Source organism: Dermacentor andersoni, chromosome 6 (genome assembly GCF_023375885.2).
Source record: "Dermacentor andersoni chromosome 6, qqDerAnde1_hic_scaffold, whole genome shotgun sequence".
In the NCBI taxonomy this organism is placed as follows: domain Eukaryota; kingdom Metazoa; phylum Arthropoda; class Arachnida; order Ixodida; family Ixodidae; genus Dermacentor; species Dermacentor andersoni.
In genome coordinates this window covers 179,666,144-179,691,470 of record NC_092819.1, presented here as the reverse complement: position 1 = coordinate 179,691,470, position 25,327 = coordinate 179,666,144, and the positions used below count along the sequence as shown (strand labels likewise).

The window sequence follows — 25,327 nt, the reverse complement described above, 5'->3', positions numbered from 1 at the left end:
TGGTAACAACCGACCGCGGACGACAATTTGAAAGTGAGCTCTTCGGAGCGTTAACAAGCATCCTCGGTATCCGCCACATCCACACAACTGCATACCATCCGTCAGCAAATGGAATGGTGGAAAGGCTTCACCGCCAGTTGAAAGCCGCCCTCATCGCCCGCGACGCTCGAACTTCATGGGTCGACGACCTGCCGCTAGTTCTACTAGGTATTCGGTCGGCGATAAAAGAAGACCTAGGGTGTACTGCTGCCGAAATGGTCTACGGGACGACACTACGTCTACCCGGTGAATTCTTCGCACCACCTGCAGTCCCCAACCTCTCGCCTCCTGCCTACGTTGAGCAACTTCGGTCGCTCTTTGAGCGTTTGCGACCAACATCACCTCGACAGCCCTCCACTTACGACGTTTTCGTAAGCAAAGACCTAGCTGCCTCAAGTCACGTTTTCGTGCGCCGCGAGGGCATCCGACCCGCCCTCACTGCACCGTACGACGGCCCGTTCGAAGTGCTACAGCGCGGAGAAAAGACTTTTACTGTTTCTGTGAACGGCCGTGAAGACGTCATTTCAATCGACCGTGTGAAACCCGCGTACATGGCAAACTTGTGCGTTCCTGTCGCGCTCCCCACTCGTTCCCCGCCCGATTCTCCCCCATCCGTACCCTGCCCCGTGAGTAAACACGTGTCCTGGGCATCAGCGCGACAGCAGCGACCTTTGTATCTACGGGGGGGAGCACTGTAGAGGATCCGATTCCGCCGCCGCCGCCGTGAGCGTCTGCACAACGAGCGGATGTTTATGTTCGCGGCGCCGACCTCCTCGGCGTGGTAGGCACGTACACCCGTGAGCAAAAGTATACGGACCACGGGAGCACGTGCAAAACTAGAGTCACTGGAAAAAATTTCAGAGTACCGCAAAGGTCGGAATCTGACTGGCAACACTGAGTGGCCACCGCCATATACCTTCCAAGCCGACTGCGTCGCGGGAAGGCCGCTGTGTTGGAAGAGCTTGATATTCGGGGACACATCGGGTTGATTGTTTACTGAAATACAAATACTTTGTGCCCAGAGATAATGGTTGCTAAGAACGAAAATAAAATGTTAGGTTGTGCGAAGTAATGCAGCCGGTGGTTGTTTTGCACGCCGACCGTGTTTACTGCTGGAACTGTGCTACGATTGTGGGCAGCAGCTTAGCGCTTCTATCCGGAGCTTATGCACGCGTTTTTTTTTTTTTTTTCCCTTCCGCGGAGCGCGCTACGAAGGAAACATTTCGTCACTTCGAGCCGGAATGAGGCAAGCTTGTGCTTTTGGGCATGAACATCGTGAACCGCCGTCGGCTTCTATTGAAGGTTTCCAAGCAGGACGAAACTAACACCTGACAGTGTCACAGGCACGTACGTTCATTGTATACTTTCACAGGCTAAATCGGATACATCTAATTTAGTTTGTAAACGGATACCGCGCGTTCTCGATTCTGCAGGGCGACTTTGTCCGCCGTATACGCACGACACACCGCGACTGCCGTGTGCGCACCGGTGTTTGGCCGTGATCGTAAGACGATCTGTGCACAGCAGGCGTAAAAACCAACTTCGATGACCATTTTGCGCACTAAATCTTGTGGAAGGCCAATATGAGCCACTTGCGTGATTACAGCAACCTATATGTACTTCTGTACACTGATAATGAGCGAGAGTTTGCTACATTGCGATTGATGAACGTGGCTGTCTAGTGCGTTCATGAGCGGCTACTCTTCTCAACTTATTTATGACTGTTTTCATAAACTGCCATGATTTTCTGCCTGTGTAAAAAAAAAAATAAGCAGGAGCGCCCGCTGGTGACGCAGCACTTTTTTTTTCTAAGTTACATAGGCGATGTATAAAATTCTTGTACTTTTAGAGCGGCTTTATTATGTAACATGCATAGTGACAGAGTGAAACTAAAGCTACTGGGTGTTCTGTTGTTTTGTATTTCTTGTTATGCATCAAGCACAACATTATTTCGATATGCACCGTAGCATTTCAACATAAAACATAATATGTATGCTGACTTCAGTTCATTGCATGTGCTCGGCTTACAAGCTCAAAATTTGAAGCATGTGTTGTGAATATCACCTGGCCATTGCTTTCAAGCTCGAAATGCATATGTATAAATGAGCAAAGGATAAGTGGAAAAAAGGAGGTATCATGGGCCTCGTATTGGCCATGTTTTTATTGACTGCGATCGTCACGATCTGCGAAAAACAAGTGCCACATGGGTCGAGTGACTCGAGGCGCGAGTGCGCTCACGTGCGCGGAGAAATCATGCGAGTACGTGGTGCACGTGAGGACGCGGAATTCTCGCAAGACAAGTATGCCTTCGCGTGCCACGAGCACAGAATAACCGCGTGTGTTGAGCAACAAACGCGTACACGTGTACCCACGACAAGCGTGCAAGACGCGAACGATCCCTGCAATGAAGTCCTATTTTCGTAGCATCGATAACACCGCGTGCACTTCGCTTAAATATCTTCGAAAACATTGCCGAAAAGCACAAGCAAGGTGTACTTATACCTCGCACACGCAGGTGTTTTTTGTAGGCTTGAAGCTCTCCCGGCCGATTCTGTGTAACCACGCAGAACGACGCTCTCGGTCATTTTTCCCGGTCGGAATCTAGAAAAAAGTCTTTCCAGACTCAGTTCGGTTGCTGCATCCGAAGGCGCAGCAGCCAGGCATGATTTCCTTGCAGTCAAATGCGAGCGCGACAATCGGAACACACACACACACACACACACACACACACACACACACACACACACAAAAAAAAAAAAAAAAAAACGTAGGGAACCTGCGCTGCCTGCGCTCTAACTCAGGCGGCCCGCCCGGCGCTTGGAAGGTATATGGCACCCCAGAGGTCACATGGCACGGTTGGGCCAATGAACGCGTCGGCGGCGCGGGGAAAACGAATGCGGTACTCTGAAATTTTTTCCAGTGACTCTATGCAAAACTGCATCGACGCGCCGTCTACCGACGCGGTGCCTGCTGTCGAGAGGGCCGCTAGAGCAGCGGTGCGCATGCGCGTCCCATCATATCTGCTGGCCTGACATGTAGCTTTGCCGGACGTCGCTGTGGTGCTCGTAGACTGAACGTCCACTGGGCGTCGTTTTCGCTGCTCCGTCGCATCTGGGCCATCGTTTTACGCAGCGGCTGGGCAGGCACGCGCGTCCGCCGCGTTTCGCTTCTCGTCTTTCTTCGGGAGAATTATCGCACGCCGCACTGCCTTTTCTGATGCCTTTAGATGACTCGCACAAAGTGGCCTTCTGCGGCTTTGTGTTATCTCGAACTGTTCCAATGCTTGATGCCGCAGGTAGAAGCAAGGTTTTGCAATCGGTGTCCGCCGTCGCGTTAAGAAGTAGAACTCAGCTGCAGGGGCTACTATGCTCCGCAAGCAGCAGGATGCTAAAAGGAGAAATTAGCGGCACCGTACTGCCTTTATTTCTTCAAACCCTTCAACAAGGCTTGAACAAGAAATGCACGCGAGGGGGCCACTACAGACAGCAGCGGCAACGCTGAAACATGCGCGAGAATATAAAATCAGGTGTAGCTGTGCGATGCACGTTGCCGTGAAGTTCCAATTACGGCTGCCACCTTGCGAATCGGGTCGAGGTTACGGACTTGAATCACTGGTCGGGATCTCCTCATGACATCGCGTTACGAGTGGATACCATGGCACCTTCGAGGCTTCATCGCCGCCTATGGAAAATTGACAGCGTAGTGAAATCATGCATACAGTTGTGAAAATTATAATCTCCGAAAATAACAGCAACACGTTAGCTCGCCCTAAGTGCCCTCAAGACCGCAGTCGGTCGATGGTCACCCCGATGGTCACCCATTTCGCCACTTCGGCTGCGCTGCCTTTTGGTAGAGCTTTAGTTTCAGCGAAGCGGGTGAGATAGTCCGTCGCCACGACGATCCACTTATTCTCGGATGTTGACGTGGGAAACAGCCCCAACAAACCCATCCCAATCGGTTGGAATGGTCGGCGGGCAGTTTCGATTGGCTGTAGTAATCCTGCTGGCCTCGTCAGTGGTGTCTTGCGTCGCTGACAGTCTCGGCATGTCTTCACGTAACGGGCGACGTCGGCGGTCAGACGCGGCCACTAATACCTTTCCTGTATCCTCGACAGTGTCCGGGAGAACCCGAGGTGCCCAGTGGTTGGATCGTCGTGTAGGGCGGGCAGTACCTCTGGACGTAGCGCTGACGGTACAACAAGAAGGTAGCTGGCGCGGACTGGCGAGAAGTTCTTCACGAGAAGGTTGTTTTGTAGCGTGAATGAAGACAACCCACGCTTCAATGCCCTAGGGACAAAGTCGGTGTTCCCTTGCAAATACTCGACGAGGCCTTTTACCTCCGGGTCTGCTCGTTGCTGTTTAGTAAAGTCTTCCGCGCTTATTTTTGTAAGGAAGGCGTCGTCGTCGTCGTCTTGCGGTGGGGGATCGATGGGGACGCGTGATAAGCAGTCGGCGTCAGAGTGTTTTATTCCGGACTTTTATATTACGGTGACGTCATATTCTTGCTGTCTGAGGCTCCACCGTGCCAGCCGTCCTCAAGGGTCCTTTAAGTTAGCTAGCCAACATAAGGCGTGATGGTCGCTGACGACTTTGAATGGCCTGCCATAGAGGTAAGGGCGGAATGTTGCTGTAGCCCAAATGATGGCGAGGCATTCCGTTTCAGTGGTAGAATAATTGCCTTCCGCTTTTGACAGCGACCGGCTAGCGTAAGATATCACCCTTTCAGGTCCGTCTTTCCTCTGGACTAGGACGGCACCGAGGCCTAAGCTACTGGCGTCAGTGTGGATTTGGGTATCGGTGTCCTCGTCGAAAAGTGCAAGTACCGGCGGCGACTGCATTCGTCGTTTGAGTTCTTGAAATGCGTCGGCCTGCGGCGTTTCCCACTTGAACTCGACATCACATTTGGCTAGATGTGTTAGGGGCTCCGCGATGCGTGAAAAGTCCTTGACAAAGCGCCTATAGTAGGCACACATGCCAAGGAATCTGCGCACTGCCTTCTTGTCGTTTGGCGGCGGGAACTTTGCGATGGCAGCTGTCTTCTGCGGGTCGGGGCGTACTCCAGATTTGCTAATGACGTGGCCTAGGAATAGAAGTTCATCGTAAGCGAAGCGGCACTTTTCGGGCTTCAAAGTGAGCCCTGATGACTTGATGGCTTCTAATACTGTCGCAAGCCGCCTAAGGTGCTCGTCGAAACTTCCGGCGAAAACAACGACGTCATCCAAATAAACAACACACGTCTGCCACTTCAATGCTGCTAACACCGTGTCCATGACTGGCTGAAACCTTGCAGGCGCCAAGCATAGTCCGAATGGCATGACCTTGAACTCGTAGAGGCCGTCTGGAGTGATAAAGGCGGTCTTTTTGCGATCTCTATCGTCGACTTCTATTTGCCAGTAGCCAGACTTGAGGTACATCGACGAAAAGTATTTAGCGTTGCAGAGTCTATCCAATGCTTCTTCTATCCGTGGAAGGGGGTACACGTCCCTTTTCGGGATCTTGTCCAGTCGACGATAATCGACGCAGAAGCGTAGGGCTCCGTCCTTTTTCTTCACCAGGACTACAGGAGATGCCCACGGGCTTTTCGACGGCTGGATGATGTCGTCGCGGAGCATTTCGTCGACTTGTTGCCTAATAGTTTCACGTTCTCGCGTCGATACTCGGTAAGGGCGCTGGCGGAGTGGTCGAGCGCACTCTTCGGTTATTATGCGATGCTTTGCAACTGGTGTTTGTCGAATCTTCGATTACGTCGAAATGCAGTCATTGTATCGTCGGAGAAGGGTTCTGATCTGTTGCTGCTTACACATAGGGAGACTTCGATTTACGTCGAAGTCTGGTTCGGGGACTGTGCTGATCGGGGTAGATGCGGCAGAATCCGAGAGGACACAGGCATTGCTGGTTTCCACAATTTCCTCGACGTACGCGATCGTCGTGCCCTTGTTGACGTGCTTGAACTCTTGGCTGAAGTGGGTTAGTATAACTTCCGCTTTCCCTCCGTGGAGTCGAGCGATCCCTCTTGCGACGCAAATTTCACGGTCGAGCAGTAGATGTTGGTCGCCCTCGATGACGCTTTCTACGTCAGTGGGTGTTTCGGTGCCGACGGAAATAATAGACAGTTTTAGTTACACGTACGTAGAAGCTTTGCGTACAGTACGTAGAGCTTCTACGTGTCAGCAGTGCGCATGCGTACAACGTAGCGGGCGCGCGCGCGTCTCACGGACGTACGTGAGATTCAATTCTTTGCGTGCGTTTCTTGCGTACGTAGACAGCTTCGCGCGGGAGTTCCGCGAGATCACAAACAAGCGATAGCGGGCCGCGCGCGCGCAGACGGCTTGCATCGAAACACGGCGACAGTGTTGAATTGGCTACCGCCGTGTTCACATTTCCCGATAGATGTAGCTACGGGGTCCCTCTTGGCGTGCGTAGCGTACGTGTAGCTAAAAGCATGTCAGATGGCGTGCACGTAAGGCACGTAGGCTTTTCACGTTTGCGTACGTGAAGCCTCTACGTACGTGTAACTAAAACTGTCTAATAATGCTGGAGCGCGGCGGGACGCTGACTTGATCTTAGAGCCCACTCAAGGCGTGGTGACTACGAGAGCTCTCCGGCGGTATCGCTTGATCTTGCGAAAGCGTTATCGATTTTGACTTCAGGTCTATGATTCCGCCTTGTTGGTTCAGGAAGTCCATGCCGAGAATGACGTCTCATGAACACGGTTGGAGGATAACGAAGGTGGCAGGGTAAGTCCGGTCATGAACGGTAATTCTTACCGTGCAGATTCCAGTCGGGGTATTGAGGTGTCCTCGAGAGGTTCGAATTTGAGGGCTTTCCCATGCAGTTTTAACTTTCTTTAACTGGGCGGCGATGTGTCCACTCATTACGGAGTAATCGGCCCCTGTATCCACTAAGGCAGTAACTGCGTGGCCGTCGAGAAGCACATCGAGTTCGGTGGTTCTTTGCCTGGCGTTGCAGTTAGGTCTTGGCGTCGGATCACGGCTGCGTCGTGTTGAACTGAAGCTGGAACGTCGCGTCGTCGTCTTTCTTCGGTGTAGTCTTAGCTTCCCGACTTCGTCGGGACGGCGGCGGGTCGTTATTATGTCGTCGGAATGGTCTCTTCGTCGTCTTCGTCGGCGGCGGAGGATCTTCGTCAGTTCGTCGAACAGCAACCGCACCTCCATCAGTTACTGCTTTTAGTTTTCCGCATATGGGCTTGCAGAGCGGCCCCGGATTGGGCCGGTGTATGGTCGGCGTTGCGGCGACAGGTAGTGGCCTGGTGACGGCGAACGGGACGGTCGTCGAGGACTTCACTGAGTGGCGGCGAGTGTAGGAGTTGAGGAGGACGTCGGGATGAAAAACGTGGGAGGTGTATTTACATTATTTACAGTGAGAGTCAATTAACAGTCTTAGAGTCATTACGGGCCGGCAGCAACTCGGACGCTGCGGCCCGTCGCAAGAAGCTCGAAGGAGATGAATCAAGGAATGCTGCTGGAATGCTCTAGGAATGCTCGCCTGCTGCTCCCGGTCTGCGTCTTTTAAGCACTTCGGTGTCTTGAAGACACGTCAGGTTCGGCCAATGGGAAAGCCCGCTCAGGTGACGCCATTTTGGGCCAATGGTAGGCGCCCGTGCGATGGAGTCACACCCGGCGAAGAGAGTTGCTGCTTGGTCCCCCTGCGGTCTTGCCTTGCTTACTTGCAATGCGCCATCACTATAGAGGGAAGGGGGCGACGCCGCAAGGTTGTTACGGCGCATTACAGCCGTCTTGCTTCGGGACCCACTTTACCCGCCACAGTGCCAGGCTCTCGCTTTACTTTCGGGAAGAGCCAAGCAGTGAATAGCTCCACCGGCTGCACACGAAGTGGGGTCCGCCAACTTGTTTGCACGTGTCGTGCCTCAGGAATGTGACATTCGTCTTTCTGCGCTCCTTAATTAGCTGTGGGGCGATTCGATGTGGTCTGAGGAACTCGAAGTAGGCTCAGGAAACGGCCCCGTATCTAACACGAGGTAGTCGGCGATATCGCGAGGTCGTTCGCCAATCTGTGGTCGCAGCGCGTTAACGGCGAACCCTCGGAGTCCCATCTCCCGGTATGGGCATCGGTGGTAGATGTTCCCGGCTTCTCCGCAGTGATAGCAAAGCGGACGGTGGTCGGGGGTGCGCTAAACGTCAGTTTTCCTTGGATCGCCGTGGGTTGGCGTGATGGCGGCGGGGGTGGTGGTGGACGACGGAACTGTGTCGTCACTGGGCCTTGCCGTGGGCGCGGAGGGGGAACGTGACGGCGGGCTACAGAGGCGCATGTCATCGCTTACTGCTGAGGCTGCGGCTATTCGGGCGCTACTGCGAGTTGTTGTTGGAGCTCCTCACGTACGGCATCGGCAATCGAAGCCATTTGAGGCTGCGATGACGGGAACAGCTTCTGTAGTTCCTCCCGCACGACTGCTCGGATAGTCTCGCGCAGGTCGTCGGTGGCCAGTGACTGGACTCCGGCGTAGCTTGTCAAGTTCGTGCGGCGGTCGAATTGCCGGTTCCGCATTTCCTGTGTCTTCTCGATGCTAGTGGCCTCGCGAAGAAACTCGTCGACCGTCTTCGATGGGCTTCGTAACATTCCGGCGAAAAGTTCCTCCTTTACGCCACGCATCAGTAGGCGGACTTTCTTCTCCTCGGACATATCCTGGTCGGCATGGCGAAACAGACGGCTCATTTCTTCCGTAAAGATGTCAACGTTCTCGTTAGGTAGCTGCACTCGGGCGTCCAGCATAGATTGGGCCCTTTCCTTGCGCACGACGCTCGTAAAGGTGCGCAGGAAGCCGCTACGGAACAGGTCCCATGTAGTCATGGTCGACTCCCGGTTCTCAAACCACGTTCTGGCGGTGCCTTCTAATGCGAAGTATACATGCCGCAGCTGGTCGTCGGAGTCCCAGTTGTTGAAAGTCGCGATTCGTTCGTAGGTCTCCAGCCAGGATTCCGGGTCTTCAGTAGCTGCTTCAAGAAAGGTCGGTGGGTCCCGAGGCTGTTGCAGGATAACCGGGGATGCTGAGGCAGCTATTGGGGTTGTCTTGGCCACGATCTTCTTTGTCGTCTCAGGTAGAAGTCCGCGCTCTGGGGGCAGTCCTTGCAGTCGGTGGCTAGCACGTTGTTCTTGGGCGATGGTGGTTTTGTCCTCGGGCTTCGGGCTTGGATCGCGGCTTTGCGGGGGCGTTGGGTACGTGAACGCACAAGCACCTCCACCAGATGTCACGTGGTGGTGACGTTGAAGAACACAGTAGCAATACTGTGAAAGACAAAACTAACTTTTGTTGGGCAAACCTGTGCCCACAAAAACAGGCTACACTTATAGCACAACGATACCGGCGAACACGGTCGGCGATCGTCGAAAATCTGATCAGCGGGTCAAGCGCGTCGGCTTTTATACAGCAGTCGTCGAATGTTCCAGACTAATCGTTGGGACCTGTGTGCCTTCGACAAAGTTCTACACCATTCGGGTTACGCGATGAAGTCAGATAGCACAAGGTTCGGCGACAACCGACAGCGGATAGAAGCATCGATAATTTCCCAGAAACTTCGGATACGTGCAGGCGCGTCCCTCGCTGTGCGATAACTTTTGTTAGGGGCGTAACGGGGTCACCCGATAAAGTACATGTGTCAATATATGTATATATATATAAATATACATATATATATATATATATATATATATATATATATATATATATATATATATATATACAATGCTCGAGACGTGTCGTGCGACGCTCTGTTTATTGCAAACCTCGTCTTCCTCCCTCCCCACTATTGCACCCCACCGTGCTGGTGCGGTATGTCACGCGCTTCAGTGAAAGGTTTTCCAGATAGATAACAATGCCATTTATGGATGGCATCAATAATTGCTAAGCATTCAAGTTCTGTGATAGCGCAATTGATTTCATGTTATAGCAGCTTGCGTGAATGGTATGCAACTGGGTGCTCTCGACCTTCATCATCAGCCTGCTTCAAGACGGCGCCGATCCCTTTGTTGGACGCGTTGTAGTAAAGCACACAAGGTTCGGCGGTATCGTAGATTGCAAGGATGGGTTCTTCCGTTACACATTTCTTAAGCTGAATGAAAGCGAGTTCACAATCAGGGTTGCAGTTCCAGGTGCTGTCTTTGCTGAGTACGCGTGTCAGTGGATCAGCAATTTTACTGAAGCGGGCGATGTATCGACGGTAAATATTGGCGGATGCGAGAAACCGCTGTAACGCTTTAGGGTCTGACGCCGTGAGAAACCGCAGGATTGCCTCCACCTTGCTTTGTTTCGGAGTGACTGTGCCATTTGAAACCCTGTGTCCAAGGCACACACGGGTTTGTGCTAACTGACATTTCTTTAATTTCAGCTTAATGCATTCGCTTCTAAAAGCATTTAGAACGGCATATAGATGCTTCAAATAGTCTGGGAAAGTCTCAGAATAGACGAGAATGTCATCAAAGCAGTTCGTGATGTGCATGAAGTGGTGTTCGGTCAAGATGGACTTGAAAACCCCTTTGAAAGTGACTGGAGGGTTGCGGAGAACCAAAGGAATGAAAAGCCATTCGTATTAACCAGTATTTGTGACAAAGGCCGTTTTCGGAATGTTACGGATGCATCCTCACTTGCCAATAACCTGACGTTATGGCTAACGTCGAGAAATACGTCGATTTCTCGAGAGTCAAGAACCTCATTGATGCGAGGGATTAGTTGATAGTCGGGCACCATCACGACGTTAAGCTTGCAGTAATCTACGCACAAACGCGTGTGTCCTTTTTCTCGGCCAGAAGCGCCAGCAAATCGTACGCTTACGTAGACAGTCGTATCATTCCTGGCGTGAGAAGGTTGTTGATTTGTCTGTCCATTTCGACGCTATCGGCTTATGAGCATCGATAGGGGCGGGGACATTGCTGTTGAGAGGAATGTGATGCGTTTCGCTAGTGATGCACCCGATATCAGTCTGTGATTTGGAAAACAATGCACTCGTACTTGCGAACAAGCTGCTTCAATGCCATCCCGTGAGTTTCATTTAGGTGCACGAAATCACAAGCATGAACTTCCTGTAAACAATCGTCTATTTCAGCAGTGGAATAGTATTGTGGACAAGGGTGGAGGATGTCATTCCCTTGACGTAGGGTCACGGTATCAAGATCAAGAGAGAAGTGAAAGAGACAGGCACCGTCGAAGCCGTGAAGTAGGTTGCTCTGCATGCCTTGTAGAACATGTGCCTGAATTCACCTTTGTGTTTTCTTTTCTGGTCTGTATCCTTAGATTGGCGCGACCCACAGTTTTGATAGGTGATGTAACTTGTTGAACATTGATGCATGAATCTCTCATTATTTAAAGGTGAAGAGCCGCCAGCACTGCTTCGCTGATAGAGGTAATCGTGGCTCCTGTATAAAGAGTAGTGCTGACAGGGTACCCGTTAATCAGTGCATCAAAATGAACTAATAGAGCCTTGGGTCGCCCTCCTCGATTCCCTGGTTGGTAGCGAACGCGAAAATGCTTGCACGTCGTGGACATTCATTGTGCCAGTGCATCTGTCGGGGCAAGCCGTCAATTGCGCAGTGTTTGCATTTGAACGGGGGTGCTCGTATCCGCGTATTAGAAAACATTAAATTATATTATGGGGTTTTATGTGCCAAAACCACGTTCTGATTATGAGGCACGCTGTAGTGGAAGATTCCGGAACTTTCGACCACCTGGGGTTCTTTAACGTGTACCTAAATATAAGTACACGGGTGCTTTCGCATTTCGCCCCCATCGAAATGCGGCCGCCCTGACCGGGATTCGATCCCGCGACCTCGTGCTCAGCAGCCCAACACCATAGCCACTGAGCAACCACGGCGGGTAATATCCGCGTATTAGCTGGACGCTTAATGGCGCTGCCACTTGCTGCCTTGATGTGCGTGTTTTGGCCTGGTAGAAAGCGCTGTGATTTAATTCGCTGCATAGTTGACTCTACTCGCAGCGCAGCTGAAAGCCATGTCACTGGTGTAGACGGGTTAAGCCCAGCAAGGGCCATCTCCATATCGCCAGGAAGGCAGTCGATGAGCCCTGATATAAGATGAGCGGCATTTAGGTCCACAAGGCACCCCAGACATATTTTTTAAATTGTAGTAGTCCTTCAGGATCTAGCCCAGTTTCAGCTGTCAATGAATGAACTGATGGAAAGGATCCCTGATGACCCATGTAAAGCGTTGTGTCATGCATGTAGTGATGGCCTTTCAAGACGCGTCATTGTAGAACACCTCAATAAGGCACCATCGGAAGGCCTCATCTTCAAGGTAATTGGAGAAATGGCACCGCTTGTCTCGCTCCGTCCATGCATCGGCCGCAGTCTTCACCTCAGAGAGCCGGAGCCACTTGTCAAAGGGAACGTCCTCGAATGCTCGCGAGTACTTCGGGATGTTGATGGCTTTCTTTCATGTTGAGATGATGTAGCACACGGTTGATCCTGTCGACTAGTGCAACGCTGTAGACATTGCGGTCGTGCGATACTGTTGTTGTTGTTGTCCAGAGAGGCCGTGGCACATACTTACAGCGAGGGATTGGCCATAAATCGGTGGTTAAATTAGGTGTATAAAACCAAGGGAGTTAACAATTTGAAGCTCTGTTTATTGCAAACCTCGTCTTCCTCCTTCACTACTATTGCACCGTATCGTAGTGGTGCGGTTCCTCTCTCTCTTTCACACACACACACACACACACACACACACACACACACACACACACACACACACACACACACACACACACACACACACACACACACACACACACACGCACACGCACGCACGCACGCACGCACACACACACACACACAAACACACACGCGCACACACACACACACACACACACACACACACACACGCACGCACATCCCATCAAATCAAATACCACCTAAGAAAGCAGTGTAAGATATAAAGCTGTATAACTAACGATAGAGGAACGCTGTAGGAACGCTAGAGGAGAGATTGCAGTAGAATTCGCAGAAAGGAATAAGCTGCGAATAATGAACACTCTTTTCAGGAAGCGTAGCAACAGAAACTGGAACGGACAAAGCCCTAATGGTGAACCAAGAAAGGAAATTTATTTTATACTTTCTGCCCATCCCAGCATAGTGCAGGATGTAGAAGTGATAGGTGGGGTAAAGTGCAGTGATCACAGGTTAGTGAGGGCTAGGACTCACCTAAATTTGAAGAGAGAAAGAATAAAATTGGTCAAGAGGAAACCGGTCAACCTAGAGCCAGTAAGGGTAATAGCAGACAAATTCAGGCTGGTACTTGCCAACAAATATGCCGCCTTAGAACAGAGAGCTGAAGATGCCATAGAGGTAATGAATGCAACCGTAACTAGGCTGGCTTAAGAGGCAGCAATTGAAGTGGAAGGAAAGGCACCTAGGTAACCAGTAGGCAAGCTCTCCCAAGTAACAAGGAACCCAATAAAGAAACGACGAAAAAGAAAAGCGCTCAACTCAAGATATAAGATAGAATTCGCGGAACTGTCAAAACTCATCAATAAGGAGAAAACAAGGGATATTCGAAATTATAACGTGAGACAGACTGAAGAAGCCGTAAACAATGGACGCAGCCTGAAATCAGTGAGAAGAAAACTTTGCATAGGACAAACCAAGATGTAGGCACTGAAAGATAAACGGGGTAATATTATCAGTAATCTCGAAGGTATAGTAAAACAGCGGAAGAATTCCATGCTGACCTGTACAGTTCCCAGAGGGGACAGAATGCCTCCGTTCGAAGCAGTAATGAACAAGATACAGAAACTCCTCCTATGACTAGCAATCAGGTCAGAACGGCTTTGCAAGACATGAAACGTGGAGGAGCAGCAGGAGACGATGGAATAACAGTCGATTTTATTCAAAGATGGAAGAGACGTAATGCATTAAAAACTGGCGGCTCTCTATACGAAGTGTCTATTGACTGCAAGGGTCCCAGAAAACTAGAAGAATGCAAACATTATATTAATCCACAAAAAGGGAGACGTTAAAGAACTGACAAATTATAGGCCCATTAGCTTACTCCCAGCATTATATGCTATTTACTGCGTGCTTGGAACAAGTATTCAAGCTATTAAACTGGGAAGGCTTAGGAGTATGGATCGATGGCGAGTATCTCAGCAACCATCGCTTTGCCGATGACATTGTTCTATTCAGCAATACTGCAGACGAACTTCAAGAAATGATTGAGGACCTTAACAGAGAGAGGGCGAAAGTGGTGTTGAAGATTAATATGCACAAGAAATAATGATGAATAGCTTGGCAAGGGAACAAGAGTTCATGATCGCCAGTCATCCTCTAGAGTCTGTGAAGGAGTACGTTTCTCTAGGTCAAATATTCACAGGGAACACTGATTATGACAAGGAAATTCATAGGATAAAAATTACCTTATTCGTGTACGGCATACCTTGTCAGGTTACCATTATCATTGAAAAGGAACGTGTACAAACACTGCATTTTACCGGTGCTTACGTATGGGGCGGACCTCTTGGAGACTGACAAAGAAGTTTGAGAACAAGTTTGGGGCCGTACAAAGAGGTCACTTAATCACAGGGAAACATGATCACGAGAAGGAAACTGATAGAAGAATAAGAATGGGTTCGATCGCATACGGCATACAATGTCAGCTTACCATTATCATTGAAAAGCAAGGTGTACAATTATTGCATTTTACCAGCGCTGACATATGGGGCAGAGAGTTGGAGACTGACAAAGAAGCTTGAGAACAAGTTAAGGACCGCACAAAGAGCGATGGAACGAATAATGCTACGCAAACGTTAAGAGACAGAAAGAGAGCGGTTTGTATCGGAGAGCAAACGGGTATAGCCGATATACTGATTGATATTAATAGAAAGATATTCAGCTGGGCAGGTCATGTAATGCGCAGGTTAGATAACAGTTGGACATTAGGGTTAAAAAATGGGCATCATGAGAAGGGAAACGCAGGCGGGGACGGCAGAAGACTAGCTGGGACGATGAAATTAGGAAATTCGCGGGCGCTAGTTGGAATCGGTTGGCGCAGTACAGGTGTAATTGGAGATCGCAGGGAGAGGCCTTTGTCCTGCAGTGGACATAAAATGGGCTGCTGAAGAAGAAGATGATGACGAACTAACGATCAAGTTCGTATAAACGCTACAGGCAATTGCCTTCTGTCATTACCGTACTTTCACAGCTCAGGTGAACTTTAATTGAGATAGCATTTCTAGTTCAGTTCAGGCGCACTTCGGCGTCGATATTGACACGTGTACTTGTCTTTATAGGGAGACACGTCTCGCCGCCTAACAAATGTTATCGCACAGCGCGGAACGCGCCTGCATGTATCCGAAGTTTCTTGGAAGCTGTCGATGCTTCTATCCGCTGTCCGTTGTCGCCGAACCTTATGTTATCTGATATCATCGCGTGACGCGAATGGTGTAGAACTTTGTGAAAGACACGCGGGTCCAAGCGATTAGTCTGGAACATTCGACGACTGCTGTATAAAAGCCGACGCGCTCGACCCGCTGATGAGATTGTTGACGATCGCCGAGCGTGTTCGCCGCTATCGTTGTGCTATAAGTGTAGCCTGTTTTCTGGGCATAGGTTCGCCCAATAAAAGTTAGTTTTGTCGTTCACACTATTGCTACTGTGTTATTCAACGTCACCACCACGTGACATCTGATTGATTGTGATGTTCCGTGTAAAGTGAAAGTGCGATAAGATCCTATGGCACCCCGTGGCGCCTTGTGCTTAGCTGTGAGCAAAAGCGCATGAGCGTGAGCCGAAGAGGATGGTGGTTTGATGCGAGCTGTCTTGCCCTCCGGCCAGTATTGTGCGAGAAACAGGGGACATACGTTAAAGTGGGGCAAAGATAAAGGAAATAGAGAAAAATGAGATTAAAAAAGAAATAATAAAAGAAACAGGGGACAGAGCGTACACCAAGGGTAGCGGGGACGGGGGTTGTGAAGAGAAGTAAGTTAACTAGGCGCGTCTAAAATTCAATCCACGGGCGTCGGTGCTCGTGCCACGGCGTAGCACTCATTACTTAGGTGATGTGCAGCGGGGTACAAAGTTTATGCGGGCCAATATGACTGGCGATTTCATGTGCGCTGTGTTCTCAGGCGTCTAGTGTTGGAGGACGCGTAATCTCAAAGTATTCGAGACGCGCTAAAGGTATAAGCAGCACAAAGCGTTCCCACGCTGCTGCTGCCTCTATTTAGCGAGCCAACGTTCTGACGGCGTGTCCGCTGTGGTCGAGTCAGATGTATTCCTGCTTGCCTTTGCAAGCGGGAAACCAAGCTTGCCAATTTAACTAATAATCGAATGTTTATTGCAAGTAATATGGCTGTATAGCTCTCTCACAATTTGCTTTTGAAAACACTGCTTCGCCTTTGGGTCCAAACTGCGACCTTTCTTACTTTTTTTTTTTTTTTGAGTACCGGCGTCTCTCAGGAGCTAAGTTTTAGAGGTCGCGGGACAGGAGGCATGCGTGGTGTGGATTTTGAGAGGAGCTTGCATACTGAATTCTTCGGTCGGTTCTCGAGTATGTAATAAATCGTTCGCTTTGTGTTTCGTTGACTCGTGCAGGATAACGTTTCCGAGGAACTTCACGATGGGTCTCGGAACCTTCGTCAACTTCCGATGCGAGTTAAATGTGAGTGACGGCACGGCCAGTGACATGTTCTGGCTCCAGGGTGGCGCTCGAATACCGAACGACAGCCGGCGCCACTCGCGGCTCGAGGAGCTTTCGGAAGGGCGTTACATCAGCTACCTGGAAGTGCGAGACCTCCGGGACGTCGACGCTGGCCGCTACGCGTGCGACGCGAAAGCCAGGCTCAACAACCTCAACCTGGTGCGCGTGGTCCCGGACAGCGTATACCTCAGCGTGGCCGGTACGTTACTAGCTGTCTTAAGGTGTGGCAATCAATTATTGAATAGTCAAATATGAGATGCCATGTCATAATTTGGCCAATCACTGCCCGAAGCAGTTAAATGGATAAAATTGCTATCGCTCGTTTCACTCAAACCCAAACGCACTTCCGTCGAGTGGAACTCGAGTATTCCAGTGACGCTTCTGTAGGTGAACTGTATATCACGCTGTAGTGAGGGCAATAGTGATATTCTGGTGCTCGCCTGAAAACAACACAATACTGACGACAACTTGACTATGACGAAAATGGCCGCCGCCGCTCGCCTAAGTGAAACTGAAAGGAAGGATGGGCAGACGGGCACAAATCTAACTGAGGCGTTTAGCATGTTATCGCAGTAAACTTGTCATTTAGTTGGGTTAGGACCAAGGAGCCCGCGGCTCGGAAACGGTTGGTGAGCTGAGCATTATAGGAGAAATTGCAGAGCGAACGCGAGTGCGCGCATGTGTGTGTGAGCGTGCGCCCGTGTGTGTGGGGCTGTAGCACATGTGCGCTAAACATTTTCACCGTATGAAAACGGGTGGCCTTACAACGTGTCTGCCATGGTCAAATTATCAGCACTAGGGAAGCCGCCAGAATACGCCTAGTAATTGGTCACATAAATTAACATGCCTGTGAAGAGAGATAGATGCTACAAAATTTGTACCATGGAGAACGAGCGTTGCAATGTTAAAATGAAAGAGCGATAAGGACACGGATAAGACTGAACGCGTTATTTAGACTTGTCCGTGTCTGTATTTTGCCCTCTTTAAGGTTTCCTTTATGCCAACCAACTAGGCCAACAACATGTCTCCTTGAATACCGTGTGTAATCGATTGCATGTATGCGCGAGGCAAATAATGTAGAACTTTGTGGAAGACACGCTACGCGAGCGCCAGCGATTACTCTGAAACATTCGTCGACTGATGTATAAAACCGACGAGCTTGACCCGCTAATCAGATTTTGACGATCGCCGACTGTGTTCACCGCTGTCGCCGTTCTTTAAGTCTAGCCTCTTCTGTGGGCCCAAGTTCGCCCAATAAAAGTTAGTTTCGTCTTTCACAGCATTGCCACTGTGTTCTTTATACGTAACTACTACGTGACAGTATACACAAGGTACTTTGTTTAGTCAACCTACGTCACCGAAGAAACTCTGGCGTTACTGCCACAATGTCAGGAGAGATGCACTGCTTGAAGAACACAGCAGACAACCGTCCAAGTCCCAAACCAAGAAGCACCCGTTGAATATCAGCAGACCCTTTATCCCTTTATACATCCTGGGCGGTGGTGATATTACCGGTTAACTCCGACGCCGCAGCAGTCTCGGAATGCGGGCGTCGCTCAGTGAAACGCCGGAGCACTTTAAAAAAAAAAATCTTGGAACCACCGGCAATGTGGCTGCGCTTGCATAACAAAAAATCGCACTGGTCACACAATACAGCACTTCACACACTGGACGCGCAACAAGCACATTTCAGCCACGCTAACAAAATTTTCACGGCTCGTATCCACGTTGTTCTGCTACAATCGCTCTTCTTCCCGAGTGTGTCACGTAAGCACTCGGTTGATCCGCAGGCAATTAGAACAAGCTGTCTTCCTCTACCATCGTCTAACCCGGCAGTCTGCTCACATGGCAGATGGACCAAATTTCTATCAGTGTTGGGCAAGCTTACGCCCTGTGGGAAGTCGTAATATCCTGCCTGGTCATCAGCCTTCGGCTCAAGACGCATGAGAGCCCTCCGATTTATATCGATTTCTACTCCCGAGTGCATTTTAATGTCGTAGGACCTTGGCCTCTTGGCGTTCCGAGGACAACGCGTGCTGCTTTTCAGTCGTTTGCCCTTACACTACCGTATTTTCGCGGCTCTAAGCACCCCCCTTCTATTTTCGCGCGAAAGGTAGGAAAAAAGTTTGCATGCGAATCTAAGCACCTTCCTATTTGTTAGGAAGAGCGCGTAGCCAAGGCCGCCAAACGCGCTTGCTCACTTTGGGGTCCATGTGGACATTGTGGTCAAATAATTTAAGAATTGCTCGATCACAAACAACTTCGACGGAACGGAAGACTACCTGCTGTGGGATACCGAGAGCAGCGGTTAAAGCAGTGCGACCAACTCGAGTGGCAGTGATAGTGACTGAGCACCCTACACAAGTGGTGGGTTCACTGTCTGCACCGATTTTTCTTTTGAATGTTTGCAAAATAAAATGCTATTTCTCGCACCCATCTCGTCGTGATGTCGCAGCGAAAGGAGGGAGGGGGGAGGGTCATTCTAGATTTTTCGAATCTAAGCACCCTCCCTCACTTTGGGCATCGCGATCGCGAAAAAAAGGGGGTGCTCAGAATCGAGGAAATACGGTATTTTCCTGTAGCAGGGTTGGAATACTTCGGGCCGTATGACGGCGACTGAATTCCTCCTCTGCTTCTCCCTGACTGCACGATCTTCATCGCAAACCCCTTTTCAGTTTGACTGCCTTGGATGAAAGCTTTATGGGGTGCAGGGAAGTCGTAGTGCGCAGTCGGGCGGCCCGTAAAGAGCTCGGCTGTAGTTTCCCCAAAGGTCCAGGGGTGCCCGCGTATAAGGCCGGGTATTGGTCACGGAATTTCTGAATAAGACGTTTTATCGTCTTAACCATCCTCTCCACTTCGCCGCTGGCCTGTGGATATCTCGGGCTGGACACGATATGTCGAAGCCCATATTCTTGAGAAAGGAGTGAAATGTTGACGAGATAGGCTTTTGTTGCATTGTGTGAAAACACGATTTCAGGAATACCATGCATGCCGTGCAAAGATGCTCTTAGGCTAGTTTAGTACGTTGTCACTGGTAGTCGCTGCAGGACGAGCAACTTCTGGATATCCTGACAGGTAATGAACAATGACCAGATAGTCCATTCCCTTAATTTCGCAAAGTTCAATGCGCCCTTTCTGTCAAGGCAGCATCGGGGTGTCGAACGAGATCATTGGTTGTACAGCCTGTTAGCGCGACAAATACATTCTCTGCAGTTTCTTACTAACTTTGCTAGTTCCAAGCTTAATAACGGCCATCACACGGACTCAAGCGCACGCGCTCGACATTTAATGATGCCCTGGTGACCCAAGACTTTGGCCCTTTGACAATGCGGTATGACTAGGCGCATGTCTTTCATCAAGACCCCATTGCAAACTGAGATGGTCGCCCTAGATTGCCGATATGGTTGCATGTATACTTGAAGGTGGCGATAATGCGGCCATCCGTTTCGGCACAAGCGAAGCAACACTTGCCAGATGGTATCTTCTGCCTGACCCTGTGACACCTTCTCTAACACGTTAACTTCAGCCACGGTATCAACGCAGCCTTAGGCAGAGCGTTCAAATTCAGATAAAGACCGCGCTTGGTGATCTTTCTCGCTTGATTTGAGCGGAGCCCTCGAGAAAGTATCTGCCAAGACAAGATTTTTGCAGGGCACGTACTCAACTTTGAACATGAAGCACATTTGCCTCATTCGGAACCGCTGAATACACAGAGGAAGAAAATCAAGTGGCGCTTTGCCCAGTAGCGAGACTGTGGTCAGTCTCGAACTTGTAGTCCTCTGAGATACCCCTCAAACTTCTCCGCTGCCCATGCTAGGGCTAGAGCTTCTTTCTCCATACGAGACTCCGTCGGCGATAATAACCTGGAGGGAAACGCCGCTGGACGGCGCTCACTATGACCTCGCTCTTGGAGCAAGACCGAGCCGTGGACAAATGAAGAGGCATCTGCGGAAACAATTAACGTGTGTTTTTGATCATATTTCGCCATGCAACGACAGAACATATCAATTATTTCATGCTACTCAGATCCTCTTCTAGAGGTTTACCCTATGTCCACTCGCCACCTGCTTGCAAATGTTCGCGCAGCAGAGCGGTTATCAGGGACAGATGAGGAATAAACCTCGCTAGGTGATTAGCCATGTCAGCAAGCCTTCGCACACCGGTTGCGTCACAAGGTCGTTCTAGGTGTAGAGTTTCATACAATAATTACTAGAGGGAACTCTGGCGCTAGTGTCTATGGGAACTAATAGTAGGTTGTGCCAGCATGGCAATTATGGGGAGTACATGAATTTGCCCAAACATCATCCTTCCGCCTTCAAGCGGCTTTGTGACTGTAATCACCTCATTTCCAACAATGTACTCCGTAATAAATTGGTAAACATAATTAAAGTCGTCCGACGGCACGATTCGAACACATGACCTCTAGCACGAAAGCCTGATATTGAGAACGTTAAGCCACAGACTCGTGCATCGACGAGTGATGTGAAACGCCCTTATGAATTTATCACGTGCATGCCAGTTCATTGGGATGCTTGGAGCGTATCGGCTTGGCCACCTCGACAAGCTCAACTGTTGCAATTGGTAGCGAGTGTGCGTGTTCGAAGCATCTTCTGCACTTCAAAGAGTATAGACTGCTCTGAAATTCACGACAATGAAGTCTTATAAGGCGTAATATACAACGCCACAAAATTTCTGAATCCTTAAGCAGAAAGATCAGACAAATACATGTACTTCCCATCATTACCATGGCGGGTCAATGATTGCAGCGCCAGAGTTCCCTCTATAGTATATTGTAGGAGGCTCTATGGTTCAACGTTTTTAAGGGCATATACTTTGCTTGGACCTTGTTTTATGTCTTCCTTATTGATAAGGCATTCCAGCAACTCTACTTCTGTGAAGCCAAAGCAACACTTCGCTTTTTTTAGCGTTATACCTTCGTTTTCCAGCTTTTCCAATGTTTTCTCAAGACGCTGGTCATGTTCTGCTTTCCTGCTCCCTAAAATTAGGATATCATCGATCAAATTGACAACTCTAGGCATGCCAGTCAAGATTTCGGACATTCGCTGTTAAAGGTACTCGGGCGCCTATGTGACACCAACAGGCAGCCTTTGAAAGCAATACCTTCGGTACGGCGTTATAAACGTGTTACGACATGGCGTGGTGACACCTTACTTTCGCTGCATCACTTAATCTGGTAAAAGACAGAATTCTTGTCTTGCATTGAAAATACCGTTGCACCACTTAACAACCCTAGCGTCTCATCCACAGTTGGCAGAACATAACGTTCCTTAAGTACATTTCGGTTTAGGTGCGTCAACTCAACACAGATTCGTACACACAAAGTACGATGGATTGTCTTTCGCAAGTGAAGGCAGTTTTACCTTGCTGGATGTGAAGCTCTTCTTGCGACAGACCGCGCTGAAGTGTCCCTTCGCGTTGCAGTGGTAACACTTGGCTGCCTTCGCTGGGCACGCACGCCTTGGATGCGACGCTTGACCGCAGAACGGACGCTTTGCCTTGAGTTGCTGTGCCCCCTACGTGATGCGTGAGATGCTCCTTTCAATGTGGTTGCGAACGCGTGCACTTCTTTTCGATATCGTCCACATCTGTTTTCATTGTCGTAATGGACGAACCGTTGTTGTTTCTCAAGCGGCTGCTGTTGCTCGTGTACTGTTTCTTTGAGGTAGGCCTTGGCGACGCCGCTTTGGAAGCATTTGGAAGTTTTGAGTGTGGAATGAAACTAAAAGAAAAGTAATATATGTCCAGAAAAAGGGTCAACCTTATCCTTAGGGATTGCCAAAAAAGAGAAAAAATTGTCATTCGGCTTCCTCGCGAAGAAATGGTCTTGTTAAGACCCTTTAAACATTTAAAAGAAAGTCACTAAAGGGATGCTGCCGCGTGCCTGTTCTGGCCCCAACTACATTGTTCTAATTCCTACCCCGTAACCTCCTTAAATGCACAGTGATCGATATGATTAGAGCAAGAAAGCTACAACCGCTAAAAAAATTAACGCGCAGGCACTCAGTACTGATGGTTAACCAGCGAAGCTGAAACGTGCGGCCCCGTTCTTTAGGACTGTGTTAATCCCGACGGTGCATTAGACGGCGGCTTGGTAGGCTACTGTATCCTCGGTACGCAGTTTCTGCTTGCACTCGGCTTCACGAGCCTGTTCTTGTACCCAGGCTGCAGCATCGGCACGAACAGACGAGCTGGTTTCCGGTACCGCTCGTAGCGTTGTTTATCGAAAGCTGCCTGCTCCTCAGGAGTACGTACGACGCGTGGCCTACCCATTTTGGAGCAGGCGAGAAACTGCTGCGCGCGCGCTCGGTTGCGACGTGGAGCAACGTCATCACTACTGGCGCAGCCAATCGGGCGCTTCTCTTTTTTTTTTGTCGCGCACGGGCATAGCGATGCGCCGGAGGAGTTTTCGGCGTACAGGCGACAGACGGATAGACGAATCGGCTCACTATATACTGCTTCGCTGTAATAACTCCACATTAGAGCATTGCATTACTAATATTGTGAAGCTTTGCTCGACGAACAAGCCACAAATGAAGACCTACGCCTATAAAAGAACCCAAATTCCGCAGGTAAGAGATGCAAGAAAATGAAATATTTGAAAGGATATCTGCAAAAATCAAAGTTTTTTGAAACTTTGTAAGCATTAAAAACGTATTTTAAGGATTTTTAGTTCATACCCTAACTGAATACCTGGAAACGAGAGTGCATGTACGGAGATGTGGACATTGGTTACGGCAAGCTTTTGACATTGTGTACTGTATATATGATGATTTTTGTCCGTTAAGATGGGTCGTCATATTCAGGTTGGGTGTTGGCCACTTTTTTAAGAGCAGGGTGAAACTTACGGAACAGATTGTTTTGAATGATTGCCTATGACAAGTTCTATGCGGAGTCCATTGCGTATCCCACGTGTGCACCAACACTGCAAAAAAGCAGCGTGGGTGTCGGAAGATAAGTGTAATAAATCACCCTCGAAATCCCACTGAGTGTGTTGATGATTATTGACGTATACTGCGTTCACGTTGTGCAAACAGACAGCCTTCCATCTGTCAGCGAGGGCATGAAGGCCTGAAGAGAAAAATAAAGTCATCACCAGCAAGTACGTTTGCGCAGACCATACTCTCTGTTAGTCAAGTCTAAAGCCAGGACACGCTGAGTGCAGCTATCGCTACTGCAGTATACGTCAATAATTTTTGCCAATTACAAGCAACAGCTAGTGGAGAATGTTTTCTTGACTAATATGACCTACATTTCTGTCAAATTTACAGCAATGTATAGTGTGGCCTGTTTGTTCATAATGCGGGAATACAGGGCACATTGCGATAAACGCACCATGGCTTTTCCAGTCTCTGAGCTCACGTGCAGCTTCGGACTCCATCAAAACAGGTGCTAATTCTAGTTTGCTTCCGTTTTAAGCATTCATGGTGAGACGACGTTCGGCTTTCAGAGCAAACTGCGGCTGCTGTGAATAGTAGCTGCAAGTGAGACGTGTGAATTTCCACATCAAATATCATGTTGAAGGGCTGTTTTCAAAGCTTGTAGATGGAGCATTGTTACGCGTAACGCAACACCAAAGAATTTCAGTGCACGAAGTTGTTGCAGAATCAAACATTCGTCGCAGTCAATGCATCGCTGCAATCATTTCATGATGTCGTGGAATCATCTTGCATTTCGCCACTACAATCGAGACAAAAATTGGATACCTATTCGTACGAACACTGCATTGCTGACTCTGCTTTGAAGCGGAGTTCCAAAGCAGCGATGAAATTTAACCTTCTCCAGTTTGTTGTGTGATGACAAACTTAAACAGTCAGGCCTACATCAAGCAAGAACAGACGGGCACATATGTACAGCTTGAGTTGCCCGGTATTCATCTACGTGTTCGGCTCTCCGCAATGGGCATATTTGTTTTCTGGTGCGTGTGTATTGTCACAAACATATATATGCTTAAATATACGGGGATATAAAACAGCGGCCAGCGTTCACACATTACACAATATAAATTATTTGAAGAACACAAAAAGGGCGTACATGACGCATGCTTCCGGGGTATTACGCAGGTCTTATTTTTAAATTGCGTTTTTTTTTCTGAAGCCACGTTTTTTTAAACTCGGAGATGCTATGCCCCCAATGCACGTTAGCTACCAAGCTAAAGCACGCAAATAGCGCTCTGATTTACAAGGCTGTAGGATAAACGCGAACGTGTTGAAGTGAGCGACACATATCGTTGCAGACTATCGGGCGGCGCACTGGGGCGAGCCGTGCCTGCACCTAGTGTCCACGCCGACATGCGTGGACGCAAACACTGGGTGCTTCCGTGACCGGCCACCCAACAGGACCACAGCGACGGGCTGGTCGTGCCAGTGTCTTGAAGGATTTCCCATTCACAGTACGGGACTGGGTAGATGTGAAAAAGGTGGGTGCCGTTAATTATGTATTCGGCATGGTTAAGTGCAGCCAAAACACCTCAATAAACGAGATCACAAGCACAAAATTGAATGCCAGTCAGTGGGCTTGTTAGGTAGATATAGAAACGATAATTGCACCAATGCAAAGGAGAAAAAGGTTGTTTAGTGACCTAACATTCA

The 25,327-nt window shown here is 49.4% G+C and overlaps 1 protein-coding gene across 5 annotated transcripts in view; it reads left to right on the top strand.

The window, feature by feature from the left end:
* LOC126523926 (uncharacterized) overlaps nt 1-25,327 on the top strand; it is a 185,801-nt gene that overhangs the window by 102,655 nt on the left and 57,819 nt on the right. For all 5 annotated transcript variants that reach the window (XM_055066999.2, XM_055066996.2, XM_055067000.2 and 2 more), the window contains 2 exons: nt 16,613-16,917; nt 24,973-25,155. In XM_055066999.2, the coding sequence (XP_054922974.1) occupies nt 16,613-16,917; nt 24,973-25,155 (488 nt within the window). The remainder of the gene's footprint in view (nt 1-16,612; nt 16,918-24,972; nt 25,156-25,327) is intronic.